This window comes from Tetrao urogallus (genome assembly GCF_951394365.1).
Source record: "Tetrao urogallus genome assembly, chromosome: 3".
NCBI classification, from domain to species: domain Eukaryota; kingdom Metazoa; phylum Chordata; class Aves; order Galliformes; family Phasianidae; genus Tetrao; species Tetrao urogallus.
Window position 1 is genome coordinate 64,482,184 of NC_136815.1, and position 19,555 is coordinate 64,501,738.

The following is a 19,555-nucleotide window of genomic DNA, read 5'->3' on the forward strand; positions in this document are numbered from 1 at the left end:
TTGACTAGATTAAAAGAAATCCAAAGCAACAGGGAAATATCCTTTTCTCCCCACCAAGCCATTTCTCAGATGAACACATTCTTCTGTCAAATTCATTACACCATTACACAAACACAGCTGTGGTGCCAAAACCTCGGCAATATCGCAGAGGTGGGAAGAAGTGACGGGGAGAAAAGCTGTGTAAGCCTGCTTAAACTGGTGAAGAAGTTCATGCAAATGAATTGATGAATGTTGATGTGTAGTTATTATTTACGAATTATTTGGTGAATATTGATTGATGATATAAATGAACTGAAAACCTGATGAAGGTAAAAGAAAGTTGATGTGGGAAGGGGCAAAAGGTTATTGTATAGGCAGATCAGAGAGAAAAAAACAAAGGGCTAGACGAGAGTCTAAATGGGAAAAGAAGTCCAAAGAGTAAAGAACAGAAAGGAGTAAAGAACAGAAAGACCTAAACAAAAAATCAGCTCAAGCAGTCTCAAAAATAGCACATAGGCTTACTGAATCTATCTGAATTCAGACTGCATCTCAAGTACCTCATTTCCTTATCTGCCGTACAAAGATAATGCTGCCCTTTCAGCTTTTGAGAACAGTTTGTTATTTGTGAAGCTCTTGGATAACAATTAGTGACAAACCACTGAAGAATCCACGAGGAAAGCAAGCATATTCTGTCAGAGTTTGCATAGCACAGAATATATCCAAATGCCTTGGGCAATGCTGATGATAAGACAAGCTGTTTAACAGTGTTCATTAAGTGCACAGGTGTGATGGTGCTCACTAACTGAAGCAGAGCAGCTGCTGAAAAAGCCATGCTCACAATGTGATCAAAGACTATCAGCTTGCATATAAAGGGGATATACATGCATGCAAAGGCAGACGTACAGGTATTTTTAGAAATCTTTCTCAAAAGCTCAAATAAATAGTGACTAATACGTATGGTTAACAAATACTATCAATATTTTCATCATAAATATTAGCCTATATACTAAAAGCAACCTACTGGTGCCCCCAGATTGAATTTTGAGAAGTTGGAAATCCTGTCCCAACGTTACTTTCAACATTTGCCTTAAAAGCAAACCTTTGCATCATCATAATGCACAGCTAAGAAAACATCATCTGCTCCCTGACATTGCTCTGTGCAAAGGGGCATGTTGAAGACATGCAGCACCCAGAGCAGAAGTCTGCAAACAGACACTTGAGGTTAGGGAGGAGTAAGTTCACCACTGTACACAAAGACAACCTAGGGAATGGCTTAAAAAAAAAAAAAAAAAAAAAAAAAATTAAAAGCAAGGAGCTTTTAAAGCAAGGATTTGCATTACAAAATTAGAAAATTAGGGCATTGAGTGGGGGTGCACAAGAGAGACAGGCATAGAAGAAGCTGAGATCCTTGTCTAGAGAGGTGGTGAGAAATAGTAGGGAGTTAAGTTGGAGGAAACAGGATATTTTTCAATATCAGCAAAGTCACTGAGACTCCACATATCATTTAAATCCACTTAAAGCATACAATTGGTATACTAATTCCTTAGCTGTAATTCTGTGATTGAGCTCAATATACCGTAGCAGTAGAGCCATCTGATGGTACTTCTGACAAACAGTCCTGTTATTTATTTATTTATAAGTTTCTCCATTTCAGGGAACTATTAAATGTGAAAAGAAAAACAGCAAACTGCAAAAGGGTCCGTCTGTCCCAGCTTTTCATTAAAATTAACGAGTTGGAATTGGATGTCTTTAAGGTTCCCTCCAACCCAAGACATTCTATGATCCTCCCTTAATCAGCAATATTTCCTGAGGTTTGCCACCACTGAACTGGTTTCCCAGCAGCAGGGACACTTTTCTTTACCGAAGACTCAGACCATTTTCTTTCCTCTGATGCGTCCTTCCAGGCCCAACATGACGTGGAACCACTTGAGTGCAAACCTTGAACCGCTCTTCTCTAGATTCTTTCTTATAGACAGATACAAATTACTGAGTAATACTGTCAATGATGCATTACCTCACTCCTATAACTTACTTTCCAGAAACACCAATATGCAGGACTGGAAGTTCAACCTTGGTCTTAAGTCTACCAGGCTATAATCCTCTCTGAACCTTCATTCTGTAAACACTTTTGTCATCTCTATAAGAATGCTTGTGGCAGGGGGACTGAAACCAGATGATCATTACAGTCCTTTTCAGTCCAGGCTATTCTATGAGTCTCTGATTCTACGATAAGTATGGGGGTGGAGAAATACTTCTAAGACTGAAGGAAAGAATAATTGCTTTCTAGCTGTCAACAAATTAAAAATGGCAGAATAAAATGTCAGCTTATTTTGCATGGCACTTACATTAGTAAACTCTCTTCAGTAAAATCTCCAAGAATAATTTTGAAATGATAAATTACTGACAAAGTCACCCTAAACTATGCCCATCATGTATTTTTGGAAGCTAAGGAAACTCAGAGCTCTCACATCACTAGGGGACAGGAGTTCTGTACCTTCAATCTCGCTTCACAGACATCTTCACCAAAATTTACTTGGATAACACTAGAAGTGGTTTGCAGACCAAAAAATCTTTCTAGCCAGGAAATGTGAGAAATAAAACATTTTACAATTCATAAATCCATCGTTTAAGATGGTTTTTCATTACTTTTTAAGTGATTTTTTTTGTTGTTGTTGTTAAGTGGATTTAATCCTTCTTTAAAGTCTGAGGCATGCACTGAACATGTGTGGCTCCTGCTTCCAGACCCCTCTAATTTTTCCCAGCAGCTTCAAGAGAGAAGATGCAATAATGGGTCTGTCTTTCCATGGTGGCTTGGCTTTACTGCATGCCCAGGGTTTGCCTGGTCCCTGCCCACACACTCACCAACCCCCTTCATGTCTGTACAGGGGTTGAAGAAGCATGTTCTTCTCTTTTTGCTCTAATGCCACCATCACTAGCTTTTACTAAGGAGCATCAAAAAGAGTTTCCATCTTTTCTCATTCAGTCCTTGCAGTAATTAGCTGCTTCTGCTTTTCCAAAGGGCAGCCGGAACTGTTTGTCTTCTGGTCTCCTCTGAGGTCCTCAGAGCCATGAAGCAAAATCCTCCATAGCAGCAAACAGAAATGTTAATATTCCCATGTGCCTCACTAAGATGATCCCTTCCCATCATCAGCTTCTACATATAATTTTTTTCCATATGCATGCATCTATGAGCACAATATTTATGACATGTTTAGAACTAATGCTGTGCTAGGACACACAAGTAAGTCTTAACTTTTAATTTCTCAAATTCTCTATGGCTTATAAAACATTTTGATGCAAAAGAACACAGAGCCTTAGAGAAGGTCACTGTTGGTGGCAATTAAGATAAATATTTTAAGAGTTCAGTCTACTGCTCTAATTTTCTGATCACACCTATGAGAACATGACTGCTAAAAATGCACATCTGCAGTACCAACAGTGATAAGATGTAATTTACAATAATTCAAGTATAATTGGATGGTGAAATTAACTCTGAAGATAGTAGAAGAATCTAATTTTTATACACATCAGTATGTCAAACAATAATCATATCCACCGAATAACATTTACTAATTATCCTGTTTAACAGACACACTTGATTTCACCCTCACCATGCTCCTTTGAAGTCATTTATTTTCCCTGCTTGAGACAGAGCACTTTGGCACCCTGGCAATCACTAACACAAATAGCTGTGGAAGCATTAATCCTGAAATGGGAATAACCAAATGTTATTTTCTTCACTGTACATTACAGTGTATTACATTCATATAATAATTACAAATAATTCAGAAGCTCTTTGCTATAATTAATTGCTTCTTAATGATTCAAGCTAAAAAATTACTGCAAAAAGGCCCGAATCCTTCATAGTAAGCTCCTACCAGTTAGAACTGGTACATTATTTTGAAGACTTGTTCATAAAGTTTGAGTAGTTAAATCATGTAATACCCCAAATGGCTTTAAAGGCTCCTGAGACCACTTTACAAGTATTTATTCTTTGCTTAGTAGTTAAGGATGCGCATTTTTCATGGTTCGGCTCCTCATTTTACAGGGGTCTGCATAGCCTGAGGTGTCACGTTTCATGGGAATTTCACAAAGCATAAAAAATTACACAGAAAAGGAAGATTCATTTTCACATAGACAGAAAACAACCCAAAGCCTTCCAAGCCTTGGTCAGCTTTAAAAGCAAGGGAAATCCATAATTTTATGGTGGTGTTATATTGCTGAATTCCATGTAGACTATGAGAACCCCATATCCTCCTCACAAGCAGTCACAACACCAAAGTCCATTTCATACAACATACAGAGCAAGGAACTGCTCAGTTTATTTGTAGATGTGTAAATTACTGTTTGGTGGTTAAACTTTTGAACTCGAATTTGCTTCAGTGCCAATTCCCATCCCAGTCTGGGAGAACTTGTGCTTTATGCAGTGCGTTAGGACCATCTGTCTCTGCTTCCAGACAGGGCACAGACCAGAATCATATCCAGCAAGAGGGGGAGAGGAGGAAGAGAAGAGAGGAAGGAGAGGGTGGAATTGCTCCACAAATTTAGAGAACACTTCAGGTTTTGGTTGGTAATTAACCCTCAGTGCAGTAAATAGGTAGACTCTAATGACTGTCATTTAAAAATATGCAAATGAGAAATGAATAAAGGATATGCTAAAAATACACAGAGGAAAGCAATTAGGATGCTTTCTGAAACTGCATGGTTTCCAAGGTCAAGCTCTCCAGCTACCCTTGTAAAAGTAAACAACTGCATTTGGGCTTAGAGATCTGAAGAAATAAAAGAGGGCTCAGCTCCTGAGCCAAAGGCTGCTGTTTAGATAAGTGATCGTGGAGATCATATACTCTGCCCTCTTCTCTGATAAAATGGAAGACATTGTAATCTTATCATTTCCAGTCTAAAGAGTTCATGAACCAGGATTCATTCATATTTTTCATTTTGTAACTTATCAAGATGCACAAAGAAAGAAAAGCAACCTAAGGTTTCTGCACACACAACATTAAAGGGTACTGATCCAACCAGTCTAGGTCTGTTTTTTCCACGTCTGTTTCCATTCATACAATCTACAACTACCAAGCTCTTTGATGGAACGCCAGCAGCAGAGGTGATTTCACAAAGGGAAATACCACAGCTACACCTCAGAGATGTTGCACCGATCCTCTGCAGTGCTGCTAACCTGCAGGTCTTACTGGCACAGGCACAGTTATGATTCTGTTCTACTCAGGACAAGCACCTAACTCTGATACCCTTCCTAATGAACTCTGCTCTGACAATCAAACAATTGTCTTCACAGGGAGACTGAGTCATCTAGTTCACCTCAGAAGCAATGACCCTAAGTGTTCAAGCTTCAGACATTTGATTTCTCTTTAAGACACAGACCCTACTAAAACTATTTTGATGTCAGTCAAGAAGTTTAGCATAACTTTTAAAAGGTTGCACATAAGAAGTCTACTTGAACACATACTGATATGGATGAGAACATCACAGTTATGTGTGGACACCTGCATACTGAAGGTCAAGAGTACAGCAAAAGGAAAGTTCTGATATTTGGCTTTGGGAAAATACATAAATGTAAAGGAAATCCTAATCACGTCTGTCTGTTCTACTAGAGCTTTCAGCATGCAGCTTCGAAGATGCTGGCATACATTTTTACATCTGGTATACCTCACACAATTCTACAGTTCACACCGATATGGGAATAACACAAATGTATGCATTCTACATAGCATTGTCTCCATTTTCCATGCTAAAGTTACATTGCTACCATGTGCCTTACTGCTGCAGTACCAACTCAGGACAGACATAGCCTCTTACAGATTTTATTTCTACTCTTTTGGTATTTATACAAATGGTGCCGATGACACAAAGTATCACATAGATTTACTGCCAAAATGTGCCCTTCGTCTTACTAAATGTTTTACTATACCATTTAACACAAAAGGCCAAAGCCCCACAATCTGTCTGGATGAGGGAGGACAATTCAGGAGCACTGGAAGAATTCGGTCCTTGCTGTAATGAGGGGTCTCTGGCAAAAACAGCCGCCTGATTCCTGGAAATGGAGTGCCTCATTACAGAGAGCACATTTACAAATCCCGAACATTCCAAGCAGCCCGTGGCTCAACACAGAAATACCCTCAGCTTACTGATAATGTCACATTCAGCTCTCAGAGCAACGGGTTATCAGCAGCAACTTCCACTGCCCAATTGCAAAATCTCACCCTCGCTTTCTGCTTCCTTCAGCTTCTTGATGTCCTCGGGCACATGGCATCCCACTGACAGACAGTAACCAGATGGTCTTTTACCCCACAGCACTGAGCTGTTTTAGGAATTTAATCAGATTTCCCAGAATACGCAGTACAACCAGTTGTGCTAAAGTTGATGCGCAGGTGAAATCGCGTGCTTCTAGTGTTATAAATAGGCCCAACCAGCAGCAGTTGAATTGTCTGCCTGCTACTCTGGAAAATCCAGCCTATAGCTCAGAGAGCTCCCAGTAATGCTGGATGACCCCTGAGGCTCCAGTGAAGGCTTCAGCACTGTAAGGCTACTTCTTTTCTCTCCATCTAAATCATCGCAAAGGCTGGCTCCCATTTATTAGTGAGGAATCAGATTTCCTCATCCTTACGCACCAGTGCAAGATCAATTCCCACTCCTGCACCTTTGGAACCACTGCTTTTCTAGGGAACCTCTCTGGCATTGGCAGCTTGCAAATCCAGAAGTTGCAGATATTAGGGTTGCACAGAATGGTTTTAATGGAATCCTACATAGTTTAAGTGTGTAACGAAGATGAGAATGTGCCTCAGAGTTATTTTTCACACATTGTATCAGTGGCTTAAGATATTTCACTCTTTCTCACTCACATTTACAGAATCACAGAATCACCAAGGTTGGAAAAGACCTTCCAGATCATCCAGTCCAACCATCCACCTATCACCAACAGTACTCACTAAACCATGTCCCTCAACACAAAATCCAAACATTCCTTGAACACCTCCAAGTTCGGCGACTCCAGCACCTCCCTGGGAAGCCATTCCAGTGCTTGACCACCCTTTCAGAAAAGTAGTATTTAAGTATTTAGTATTTTGGATTCATGTAGGTCTTTTCTGGTAAAAATCCTCTATAAAATTACCTGAAAATCCTGAAGGTCTTTTCAAAATTAAGAGAGAAAATTAGAGTGCTATATATATTTTTTCTACACACAAAAATAAAAGCATGCTTGTAAAAAAGCAGTTCCAAAATAAACCACATTTACTATTAGTAAGAATTTTTAAAAGTAGAGCAAAATAACTAAACTGTTATTCTGCCAGATTGAAGATGCTGCTGAGTTTTCATATGAAATTAGGATTTAATGTTTTTAAAAGACGTGTCATTTTCCCTCAGAGGCATCTGTGAGGGACAGAAAGGACAGGACTACATGGACAGAGACTCTCATCGTGGTGCATGATAAACTCCCTACATCTTTCTTACTCAGTCTGGTTTTAAAACAACTAATCCTTGGTGTAATCCAAGGGTGTTTTTTCTTCCCACTCTTCTAACAGCTAAATTAACAGAAAACAAGACAACGACTATAATTCTATCAATTGTTTAATTAACCTGTGCTCAATCATAGCATTTCAGATTTTGAGTTTTCGTTCCAGGCAAAAAACACATTTCCAAATAATACTTAAAGCATCTCCAAAATTACAGTAAAGTTTGTATTAAATGAAGAGTGGACAATCTTGCTTCTTTTCCACTACCACCATATATTTATGAAAATCTAGGCAACATCACCAAATTGCAACCTTGTAACTGGCACAGAAGCACCTTCCCTCCACACATTGAATGGAGTTAATATGGATACTCTCAAAGAGAAAAACCAAGAAAGGAAGAATATAAAAAAAAGAAAAATTGCTTATGTGGGGAAAAAATATCCCATAAAACATAGTTTCTTTATGTCTCCATGATAAGTAAAAGGAATGTCAAAAAGGAAATTTAGGGTAAAAATGTAATAAGTAAGAAGAAATAAAAGCTGTGTCCTACAGCAGTATTTCAACAGAATAACTTGAGAGAGAAGTCCTGGCTACTGTTCTTTGGGGCCCATAGACTATACATTGTCAAAAGGGAATATTTTTTTTTGAAAGGTGCTGTCAAACAATCCTGTTTCACAGGACAGGAATAAACAGTCACTCTTCAGCACTCGACAAGGAACTGTCCTGAGTCCTCTGCATTGCATGCAAACGACACACTTATCTTCGGTTCACCCATTAAAGTAACTAAAACTTCTGTGACTCATGTTTAGTCATTTTTTTGGCAGCTCAGTCTGGCTTGAACCAAGCTGGAACTGCTGAGCAGAAAAGCACAACTAACAAGCACTGAAGCAAAGCAGCACAGACTTTTAGAAGAAAAAAACAAGCAAAAAAAAAGCAACCTCTACAAAAAGTTAGTCCCTGAGAATGCATAAGAGCATGAACACCTCCAACATTTACAAAAACCCATATTTCCAATCTATTTTCACTGCTAAGCACAAGTTATTTCTTTGTACATTCAAAATACATTTGAAATACTTCAAAACCAAAGACAGCAGCACTCAGGTGAACCTTGCCAGAAGAGGCACTGCAGTGGCTAAGGCTGCAATTTGCTGTCAGCCCTGTAAGTTGTGCTGGTGTCATTGGAAGAAAACAGCTAATTAAATGAAGGTCCTGAAGAAATGCAGCCAAGATATGGGACTACAGAGAAATCCCATCCCTTTACGATCCAAGTTAAACCCAGTGAAAACAAGGAGGATACATTCCACTCCAACAGGAACCACAAGGCCAGAACACCACAGCAATAAAGCAGAAAAAAATCAAGACAGACTTTTTTTTTTTTTAATCTCTGTAACAACCATTGTCTATGGTCTTCCAAAAATAACACATGAGAAAAATACCCTTATGTGATGCATTTAATATTTCTTTTCAGCACTCTCCTCAACATACTTGGATAAGATTTGCTGGTTACACTGTATGTACAAACCTATCTTTATCTCTTAGCACACGCAGATCTATTCAGAGAGAATACGCTAGCTCCTGGAACTAAAAACCAGCTGACAAAATATTGGAGTTGTAACAAGCTTTGAATTTTCTGAAAGACAGTCACAACAAATCTGTTTTTTCAAATAAAAACCACATCACATGGAAAAATCCTATCATTATAATAGATGCTCAGATATACTATCCAGAAAGAAGCTTCAGCTTCATGAATCAGCGAAAGAGGGAGATAGGAGGGAAGACAGGATTTTGGTATTTGAAAGATCGTATCAATCCCTTTAGGGCATCTTAAAATAAGGATATTAGGTCAGATGTGACCGATTCTCAGGTACTACTGGATTTTTTTGTCAACTGCTAGGCTCAGTACCCTGGATCTTATGTGATACTGGAATAAAACAGTTCCAGGGTTATCCTGTGTTTCGACTGTAGAACCACTTGGGTACTCAGGCAAACATCTTTAATTTTCCTTCAAATTTTCAGTATTGTTCTGGATGAATGCTGACTGGATGAGGCAGTATACCCCTAGACTGAAGAGCAGGCTGTTGGTGCACCACCTTTATTTTAAATCATTAGGTTGGAAGGGAACTTAAAGATCATTTAGTTCTAACCTCATTATATGGGCAGGCTTGTCATCCACTGGATCTGCCCAGACCCTGTCCTACTTGGCCTTTAACAATTCCAGGGATGGGGCATCCACAGCTTCTCTGGGCAACCTGTTCCAGTGCCTCATCACTCCCTTAAGGAAAGAATTTCCTCCTAACACTTCATCTGAATCTCCACACTTTAAATTTAAATACATTCTCCTTTATCCTATCACTATCAGGCTGTGTGAAAAGTTGGTTCTCTGACTATGAGCTCCCCTCAAGAACAGGAAGGCCACAACGAGAGCTTCCCAGAGCCTTCTCTTTTAGAGGCTGAACAACCCTGGCTCCCTCAAACTTTCCTCACAGCAGAAGTGCTCCAGACCTCTGATCATCTTTGGATCACTTCCAGGAGGATCTTCTCTGTGATCTTCTCAGGCACAGCCATGAGGCTTACTAGTCTGTAGTTTCCCAGATCTTCTTTTCCACCTTTTTTTAACAATGCAAGTGACATTTCTCTTTTCCCAGTCAATGGGGACTTCACCTGACAGACATAACTTTTTAAGCATGATGGAAAGTGGCTTGGCAACCACATCAGCCAGTTCCTTCAAGACCCTAGAAGCATACTATACAGCCCCCATACATTTGTACACATTTTGCTTCCAGTCTGAATTTTATGAGAGCATCTAACTGGTTTTCTCCACGAAAGAACGAAAGAATTTTTTTTTTTTTTTAGCAGCAAAGAAAATCTTTTTTGCTCTTATATTTCCCCATCTTTGTCTAGTTGCACTGTGGTTAAAAGTTTTTTACTTCTGAGTATATGCAAGCTATTATTCAAATAAATTTACATCACAGCACAATTCCTGACATAGAACACAATTTCTGTTGTACTGATTTACTTTCTTATACAACCCCAAAATAGATATTTGTACAGTCTGATCTTCAAGTTGTTCACATGAAGCCACATTTACTGTTTGAATCCTAGCTTTCAGTAACTTAGCATTTCTGGTTCTTACAAAATCCCTCTATTTATTTTTGTATTTTCTTTACTCCTCAATTTGTAGATTGAATGTTGGCAGCTAAATATACCAAACTGACATTTTTAGAGACAGCTATGTACGTCAGTCTAAGAAAATTCAAATGAGCAATACACCACAGCTATGTATCTACTAATGTTCTCTGTTAACTATGAGATCACCCATACTCAGGATCCCTTGGTATAATGCGCTCTCCTCTCACTCATAACCCTTCAAACCACCGAAGGAGCTCTTCTGATTTGCAGCCCGGGTTCCCTTGTTAAAAAGTAGTCACACACATTATGTATGCAGGAACACAGTACCATAAGAAATCTTTCTAATTCAGAAAGAAATCTTTTCCAGATCTTTTCTCAAATTCTACCTTTATCACCACTCCTTAGCTCAAACAACAGAATGTAAACCTCAGATTAACTGTTCAACTCCAAAATATCAGGTAGCTTACATTGCTTCCAGCCAACTAACTGTACAGTATGACCGTTTTACTGTTAATTATAAGTTATGCCTTTTCTTTCTTAGAAAGAAGGCTTTCCGACATAGTCTAAATGAAAAACAATTGAGAGAATATAAGTATTTTAATTTTCCTATTTGTCGTGCTCAGCAACGTGTGTTAATTTCACCTCAATTTTGCTGCATAACATGCAAGACCCTCTACCAAAGAGATAAATATGCTTCAAATATGCTGCAAGTCACAGCAGATGTCTGAGAGCTTTACAACAAAAAACAAAACAACTGCTTTTGGATACATTTCTCTTACCTCTCAGGATGTAGTTCTGATAATTCTGGTCTGCTTCTGCTCCTACTTTGATTAGGCAAGTCAAGCCTTCAGCGATAACGAACTCATGAACCAAGTCCTTGTCATCCTACCACAGAAGAAAGGAAAAGCTATGTTAGAACTCCAAAAGCAGAATGTATCCCAACATAAAACCAAATGCATTCCTGCAACACTGAATTTCTTTATCAGATTATTTAAGTGAGTTTATATGAATGACGTCGTATAGAATACATTTTAAAATCAAATACTTGATATAAACAGATAAAAGTCATATATATATATATTTTACCTTTAAGTCAACTACAGAGGTTTAATATCAATAAAACATTTGAGTTTGGATTTTTTCCATTAAAGGCTTGCAAACATTCCGCCTGATATTACAATATATTCATATTTCATAAACAGACATCCCTAAAATCTTAGAATGTCAGTGTTATATAAGAAAGCCATCTCTACGCCTTAGCATAGTTCCAGTTTCAGTATTTCAAGTGTGCACAACAAAACTTTTAAGACTGGTTTTATTGCAATGTAATATTGCTCTGTGACAGTCAATATATTTAGAATGGAAATTAAAGTGTTAAACACAAAAATGCTAGTAGACAATATTGCCACATTTTGATGTAAAACAAAGTGAAAGAATGAAAGAAAATACTCCTTAGTGAAGCAGAATGATAGTGTATTCCTTGCTAGGAGGTACATGCAGAAAATGATGCCAAGAACTACAGAGCACGATATCTTCCTCATCTTACTGAGGTTCATGAAGACAAACAAAAGGCTATTAAAAACTTGATTAAATAGCATTTAATGAAGTAGCCACCAAATAAAGCAGAAAAAAAAATGAAACAGCTACTCTGAGGACAGAATCATCACTGTTGCTCATTGACACTCTCTTTGGATTAATTTTAACACATGCTTTTTCACATACAACAGCGTATTCAACAGAAATTTCATCTTTCCAATAATGCAGCTCTAAGAAACGAAGAACCAGACAGTAACTTTGTTTGAATTGGCTGCATATCCTTTGAAAACTGCCAAATAAACTAAAATGAACAGGTCCTTTATTAAGAGACCCAAGCACCCAATTTTACAAACATGAGAGATGTTCTCTACCTTTTTTTTGCCAAACTCAAAACAGTGATACTACTAGTATAGTGAAGTAAGAATATGCAGACAATCTACTTGTTAACCCAGAAGGTACTAATCATACTCTCATTTTCTTCGTTTTATGTAATGGTATTTATATATGCACACAAAGATGGAGAGCCCTGCATGAGGGTGGGGGAGGCACGGCCACGCCCAGGGCAGCACAGAGGATTTTGCACCCCCTGAGGGCCAGGACACTGCTCCTTTCCATAAATTTCTTTTCAAAGAAACCAGAGCAATCTCCAGTTCCCCTAGAATTCTGAAACTGATTTCTCAGAAAACTCAAGGGAAGGAACATTTCCCTGCAATCTGCTGGCTAAGCTCAAAGTACAGTACATTCAGGGTTCAGATGCACTAACTCTGTACCCAAGAGAAATTCAACAGGGAGTTTGCCTGACATTCACAGACCTTGGAAAGTAAGTTACACTGTATGCCAAACTCAATGGCTAAACATTCCGTACTACTGAACTGAAGAGAGAACGTTCCAAATTCCTCCTAAATTGAGTGGGTGGTGGTGGGAGCAAGGGCAAGGGACAGAAAGAGAAAATCCACCCTGCAGAAGTTTTTCTCACAAACCTGGTGACAAATAGATGCCTATTTTTTTTTTTTTGGATAATCATGATGTCTAATTTAAGAGAAGATATACAACAGTAGATAGGACTGACTGAAATAACTACAATGATTATTATAGATGGTAACAGAACCCCAGCTCAGAACACACTTCCTGAAATAAACTTCATAGAAAGTTTAGTAGACGTTTCAATTTAGCATCAAATTCTGAATAGTGTGCTGGCTTATCCTTGCGTCAAGGTAAAAAACAAACAAATTGGAAAAGATCTTAAAGATCATCAAGTCCAACTGCAACCTAACCGTACTACCTTAACAACCCTCCATTAATCATGTAATAAACAAAAAACAGCCTCCAGGACAGACTCAAAATCAAATAAGCAAAACTGGAAAAGTGGGAAGAAAAAATATCCATGATCTGCAGACTGTGGTATTTGTTAACAGACCTAACATTTTGGAAATTAAAAAAAAAAAAAAAAGTTCTTCAGAAGATATTGAAGAACTTATCCCTACACTAGAGAAGCTAAAAGTAATCTGGCTGTAAAAAACTTCAGATCAAAACTGAGAATGAAAGAAAATTTTAACAGCAAACAGCAATTAAGGGCTGTTGACAATCAATGAAAATAAAGCTGAAATAGCCTGTACAACCTTAAGATGTTTTCCAAAATCTAAAGATTATGTATATTAAAATTTCACCTGGGGAAAAATGAGTCTTTATTTCCTCAAATACTTTGTACTGAAGATCTGCTTTTTGTTGGTGAAAATGGTGAGATCTGCCTTCTGGAACTTTTTCAAAGCAGCCGAGGGGAGGAAACTGCTACAACATAGAGTTGTCCCTGACTGAAATGAGATATATTGCAGGAGAACTGCAGAGGAAATGAAGGGGATGAGGGACTTTAACCAGACTGCTTTTGGAAAGCAATGAATAAACAAATCAAACCTGAATTTAAAAAAGGCTTTTAAGGTACTTCTCCTCTCCCAAATAAAAGGGAAAAAGAAGGTGTAATGAAGCGGAATACAAACTCATCATGCTCCAGACATAAATTTGAACTCAGCACATTATCTATCCCATCATGTATATACAACGAGAGGAAAGAAGCAAACATCTGGAATGTGCACAGAAAGATGAAAAGGAATCCAGACCCATATATTCTAAATTGAAAGGAGAATGTTTACATCAATTTTGTTCTAAGATAATCTTTTCAGACCCATTAACTCACTGACTTGCCAAGTTAGGTGACCTCAAGAGGAAAGGCTACTCTCTACAGAGGTAAGAGGTTCAGGTTTCCAGGAAGAGAGCATTCATTGTACAGAATATATAGCATGTGTGACACCGATATGCACAAGTAGCTGCCGCATGTGTGTGATAACAACTAAAAGGAGGCTGAGAAAGGTTGTCATTTGGGATGGAAATGGACTCCTCCACTAATATCACAAAAATTTATGAGCCCTTAATCAGTAGGTATTAGAGCACTGATGAGAAAAGCAGCAAAACATGGTTAAAGCTCTCTAGGCTTCCTGTTAAGCTCCTGCAGCCATAAAGATTGCTCAGTGACACAGAGACAAGCTACTTACAGTCTTTAAGAAGAAGACTTTATTGATGGCCTCATCAAAGAAATATATCTTATGTGTTCATTCACAAACTTGGAATGAATCAAGACAGTGTATGTTGCTTTGTAATAGAACTCTGTTTTAGACCAGCATATGATGAAAAAGACATTTAATATATTCAAACTGCTGAGTTTAAAGCTTGCTTACTGAGCAAGCACCTGACAAAATGCACAAATTGTACATTTACCTGCACAAGAGTCTAGCTCTTCAAGAAATAAAACAAACCCTGTGTTAAACAGTCTCCAGTATGCCCAGGTGCCACTAATGCAAAGAAGTGTAGCCAAGATTCCCCTCTCTCCCACTAGTTCTCCCATCTCTGCCCCACCAGATACATCTCTAAGGCAGTTTTGTGGGGTCTTATCTGAAGATGGGCAGACTTCTTTTTTTCAAGCAACAGCACCTTTCAAGAACACGCTTTACCTGATGTTCAGTGTACACGTGCAAAAACAGATTGTTTACATAATGTTAAAGAAAAAAATCTTTCTGAAATCTGCTATATTTCCATGGGTCACATACTGGAAAAAAAAATTACCCAAAGCATTATTTTCCTGCCACAAAAAAAGTTACTTTGCTTTCTAACGAGAATCAAGGTCTCAGAATAGTTTCTTTTCTAAGGGTTTTTTTGTCTTTTTTTTTAAAACTTATTTTTGGTTTAGCTAACAACAACTGGTGAAAGCTCTATTCCAAGTATTTGGGGAAACTGGATTAATAACTGAATAATCACATTTGGATATGCACATGCATATCTCCCTTTACATGGCTAGCAGCTGTGCAATGTGCTCTGCTTGAGGAATTATATCAAGATGCTTGTCTGTGAGATTTGTACCAAAGAGAACATCATTTTTATGTTTTTTTCCTTCCTTTCATAAGCTCCATTGTTTCAGGATGCTTGAGCATTTTAATACTTAGTCCTTAATTATCTCCTATTTCTGTTACAAAGTTAGACATTGTCCATTTTATAAAGTTCACTTATATAAATAAGGATCTCTCCAGCCTGTGCTCTCCACACAACATGTTCTTTAGTGAGCCAGCAACGATGTTATCTACTGACCGAACTTTCCAAAAAGAAAAAGTTGCAATAATTCAGCATAGAAGTGACAGCAGTGCGGGCAGCCAACATACTGGCCACATCCATAAGAATCTTCTTGCTAAGCACAAATAGGAAAAGAAAGAAACACTGACTGTTGGCATACAGGAAGGGACTCCTTTCACACAAGGAATGAACCAAGGGTTCTTGCACTTCACCCTCTGCGGAGGACTTTCCCTCACTGCTTGTCACTCCACACAATTACTATAAAGAGAGGTTTAAGCTCTGATTCCTTAGGCCAGCTCTGGTTTTGCCTCTAGACTGAAAACAACTTCTTGAAGTTATACTGCATTCACGTTTTCACATTGGGATAATTCATGTAGGCAAGAGGTTAATACTGCCAATTCACTATGCAACTTCACATAAAGAGAAATTTAAGCCCTACCTGCTTCAAAAAGAGGAGAAGCATCCTCCTCTGCACCCTGAATACTTGTGGGGAGGATGCTGGCAGTGTACTGACACATAGTCTGACCTTCAAGAATGGCACAGGGCATCACACATTGACTAGCTCCAGGATTAAAGTTCTCTACTTTTAAGAGAGGGAGCCAGGGAAATCCTCAATCATAGCTGTGTTCATCAATCACATAGCATGTTGTCCTCATTTTACATTAATAGTAGGAGTTATGTCTCCTTGGAAATCCCTTTTCTTCAGATTCTCCTTCCAGGAACATATGTTGCATAGCAAGTGAGCAACGCTGAAACAGAGACGTTGGATGATTTTGTTCAACGTGGAAAAAAAATAAAATAGCAAGAAAAAATACACGGCTCACTAAAATGACAGCCCACTCACAGAAACTCTTTCCAAAAATGTAAATAGCATCCACTTTTTAAGAAGTATTTTTCTGTTATTGTATTTTTTTAAGTCTCCTATAAAGTCAAGATAGGATCACAAAGTTGAGCTGATTTTAGGAGGATTAAGGGTTAGGGATTAGGCTTTATTCATAGGAGGATGTAAATCAGTAGCAGGAGGGCAGCAGTTGACTGGTGAGGAGAGGGAGGAAGAAGGCAGGTCAAAGAGCAAGGCATACACCATTGCAGGCATTTGCTTGTATATATCTCAAATGACAATACATCTGGATCTCTATCACGAAAAAGTTAGATAACCGATCATAATCAAAAGCCTCCTTGTTAACAAGCAAGTAAATGCAGAACTGTAAAATCTGGATTTCTTTTTGTTCAAAATAGTATCAGTGAAGGGCAGAACATTAGTCTACCTCTTGTAGGTAGACTCCTAATGCTGCAAAGAGAACAGAAAATTCCTGATCTTTTCGTAAGCATTTCTCTAGTTCTGGCAAACCCTAATATATGTAAAACAAACAAACAAACAAAAACAAACAAACAAAAAAAACCCCAATCCAAAAAAAAACAAACCCAACCCACAGCTGATCTCTAACCTGACAATTCCTGGCAGCGCTTGGAATGTGAGAGAGCAAACCTACCAGAATTCACTCCCCTTACTTGAGAGCTTCACATACATAAGCTCTTCATGTAATTTGAAATATGTATATTTAAAAAATGCTCTCCCCCAGTAGCAATGGATAATGAATAGCCAGTTCCTCTTGGCCCTTCTTTCAGCTGTTTAGCTAGCAACATGACCCCAGAGCCTACATTAGGAATATATAAATACATAAATATACATATACCACAATAAAGTCTCCACAATAATACTTTTTAATTATTACTACCTGCCTTCAGTATCACAGCATCTGCTAAAGTTAACAGCAAAATAATTACTCCCATTGATAAGACTACAGTGATCAAGTAATAAAACAGTTATGCTGAGCTCTATTAGAAACAGAAATCTCAGGCCATTTCTGCAGTCCAGTTTTTTTATTGGCTAAGTAACAGGTTGCATTTTATAGATCAAGATTGGCTTGCAATGTTTGCAGTTAGAAAAGCTCATTTTGGCTTGAAAACTGAATAAACATGGTCAGGAAGTGATTGAAAGAGCATAGGATGCCAAGATATAATTTATAGTTCTTTTCCCACACTTTAAATTAACGCTGTGCTCTTTGGACTCTAAAATCACCGATACAATTAAAATATTAGCTTGCCAGTCCAGAAGTGCCTGATACCATCTAATTCAATAGTCACTGTTTATTTCAGTCCATTTTAAGAGCTAAGTCACATACTATGAACAAATGAAAAGAGATCATCCAGAACACATACGCACACATATTTATACGAATACATCCATGAACGTGAATTCTATGAGTACCTCCAGATCGCATCAGCATTCAAACCTAAGTTACTGAAGCACCTACAGTGCAATTCTATACATGGATGAGTCGGTGCTCAAGCAGGAAAGCCTCGTATTAAAGCACTGAACTTCTGCTCAGAGTCAGGGTCCTACTTTTAAAGCATAAACAAAGCACAGATCCCAGTCAGCCAGGAGAAGGGTCCTCCCTTTCAAAGTGTTTTCACTCTGATCCTTCGTAACTTAGGGGCAAAGTAAAGGTTTTAATAGTATTACTTTAAAAATTAAAACACGTGAAAACTAAATCAATGTTCAATATCAAACATACAGTTCTTCTCAAGACAGAATTACTTCCAGCTTTAGGATACTTGGAAACATCCTAATACGAAAGAAACTTTGTTTTTTCACCCATCTGAATTTATATTTATAAAAAATAACTATATAAAACTTGAAACAAGGCGTGTATCTTTTTAGTAATGCAAAGACTTTTCAAAGAATACCACCTGAGAAATGAGAGACACTCCAACACCTCAGATATCCAGCATCAGCCACATAGCTATTATAGTAGCTGCCCCATAGCATATGAACAAGTCTTGAGGAAATAAGCTATGCAAAAGAATCAAATCTTGCTGTATTAGATTTTCTTGAGATTCCTTAGAGCCAAGACAGTGTTTATTACATACTTTAAAATAATATTGAGATCGTTAAATTCCAGCTAACAAAAGTAGCAAAAAAAAAAAAAAAAGTATAGTAGCAGTTACACAACTAAAATTTCATACATTAAAAAAAAAACAAAAAAAAAAACAAAAAAAAAACACCCTAAACATTTAAAACTCTGTTAGTAATCTTTCTTTCCCTCATTGGTTTTTCTGTTTGTTTGTTTGTTTTAATGAAACCTTGGCTAGGGAAATCAAAGCAACTTAGTATAGATGCTCTTTCCTATTGGACATTCATGTTAAAGGATAAATTTTAAATTTGAAAACTTCCAGTTTATATTTGTATTATCTTATCAGGTCTAATGGAAATAATGTATCATTATTTCCAACTATTTCTCATTCATTTATTACTTTGTGATCCTCGTTGACACATTTTTTTTGTATACAAATGAAGAATTGGTCCATTAACATTCTAGATTTTTCAAAAGTTTTCTTCCTTTAGCACACACAGGAAAAACTATTAAAACTATATAAAACATGGATGAGTCGGTGCTCAAGCAGGAAAGCCTCGTATTAAAGCACTGAACTTCTGCTCAGAGTCAGGGTCCTACTTTTAAAGCATAAACAAAGCACACTTTTAAAGCATAAACAAAGGGAGGAAAATAGTCTTTCATATTCAGACTTTTCTGATATTTAATTAGAGAGATATAATTGGAACTTATTCATAGAAGGAAACAAAAAAAAAAAGGTGAAATGTTGAGTGGATGTAACTGAGAATTACAAAGGATCGTTCATATTGTTGATAAAAGTTGATAAAAGACAATTAAAATTTTAAGGAGAAAAGGATGTTTTATGTACACAGCAAAGATCTTCCCATACTACATTTATGTTCACACTTAAAATTCTCACTTCTTCAGCTATAA

At 37.6% G+C, this 19,555-nt stretch overlaps 1 protein-coding gene across 3 annotated transcripts in view; it reads right to left on the reverse strand.

Annotated features, from left to right (window-relative positions):
- FHOD3 (formin homology 2 domain containing 3) overlaps window positions 1-19,555 on the reverse strand; it is a gene marked incomplete at both ends in the record, with an annotated part of 355,589 nt that overhangs the window by 164,697 nt on the left and 171,337 nt on the right. For all 3 annotated transcript variants that reach the window (XM_079533942.1, XM_079533941.1, XM_079533940.1), the window contains one exon: window positions 11,354-11,459. In XM_079533942.1, coding sequence (XP_079390068.1) covers window positions 11,354-11,459 — 106 coding nt within the window. The remainder of the gene's footprint in view (window positions 1-11,353; window positions 11,460-19,555) is intronic.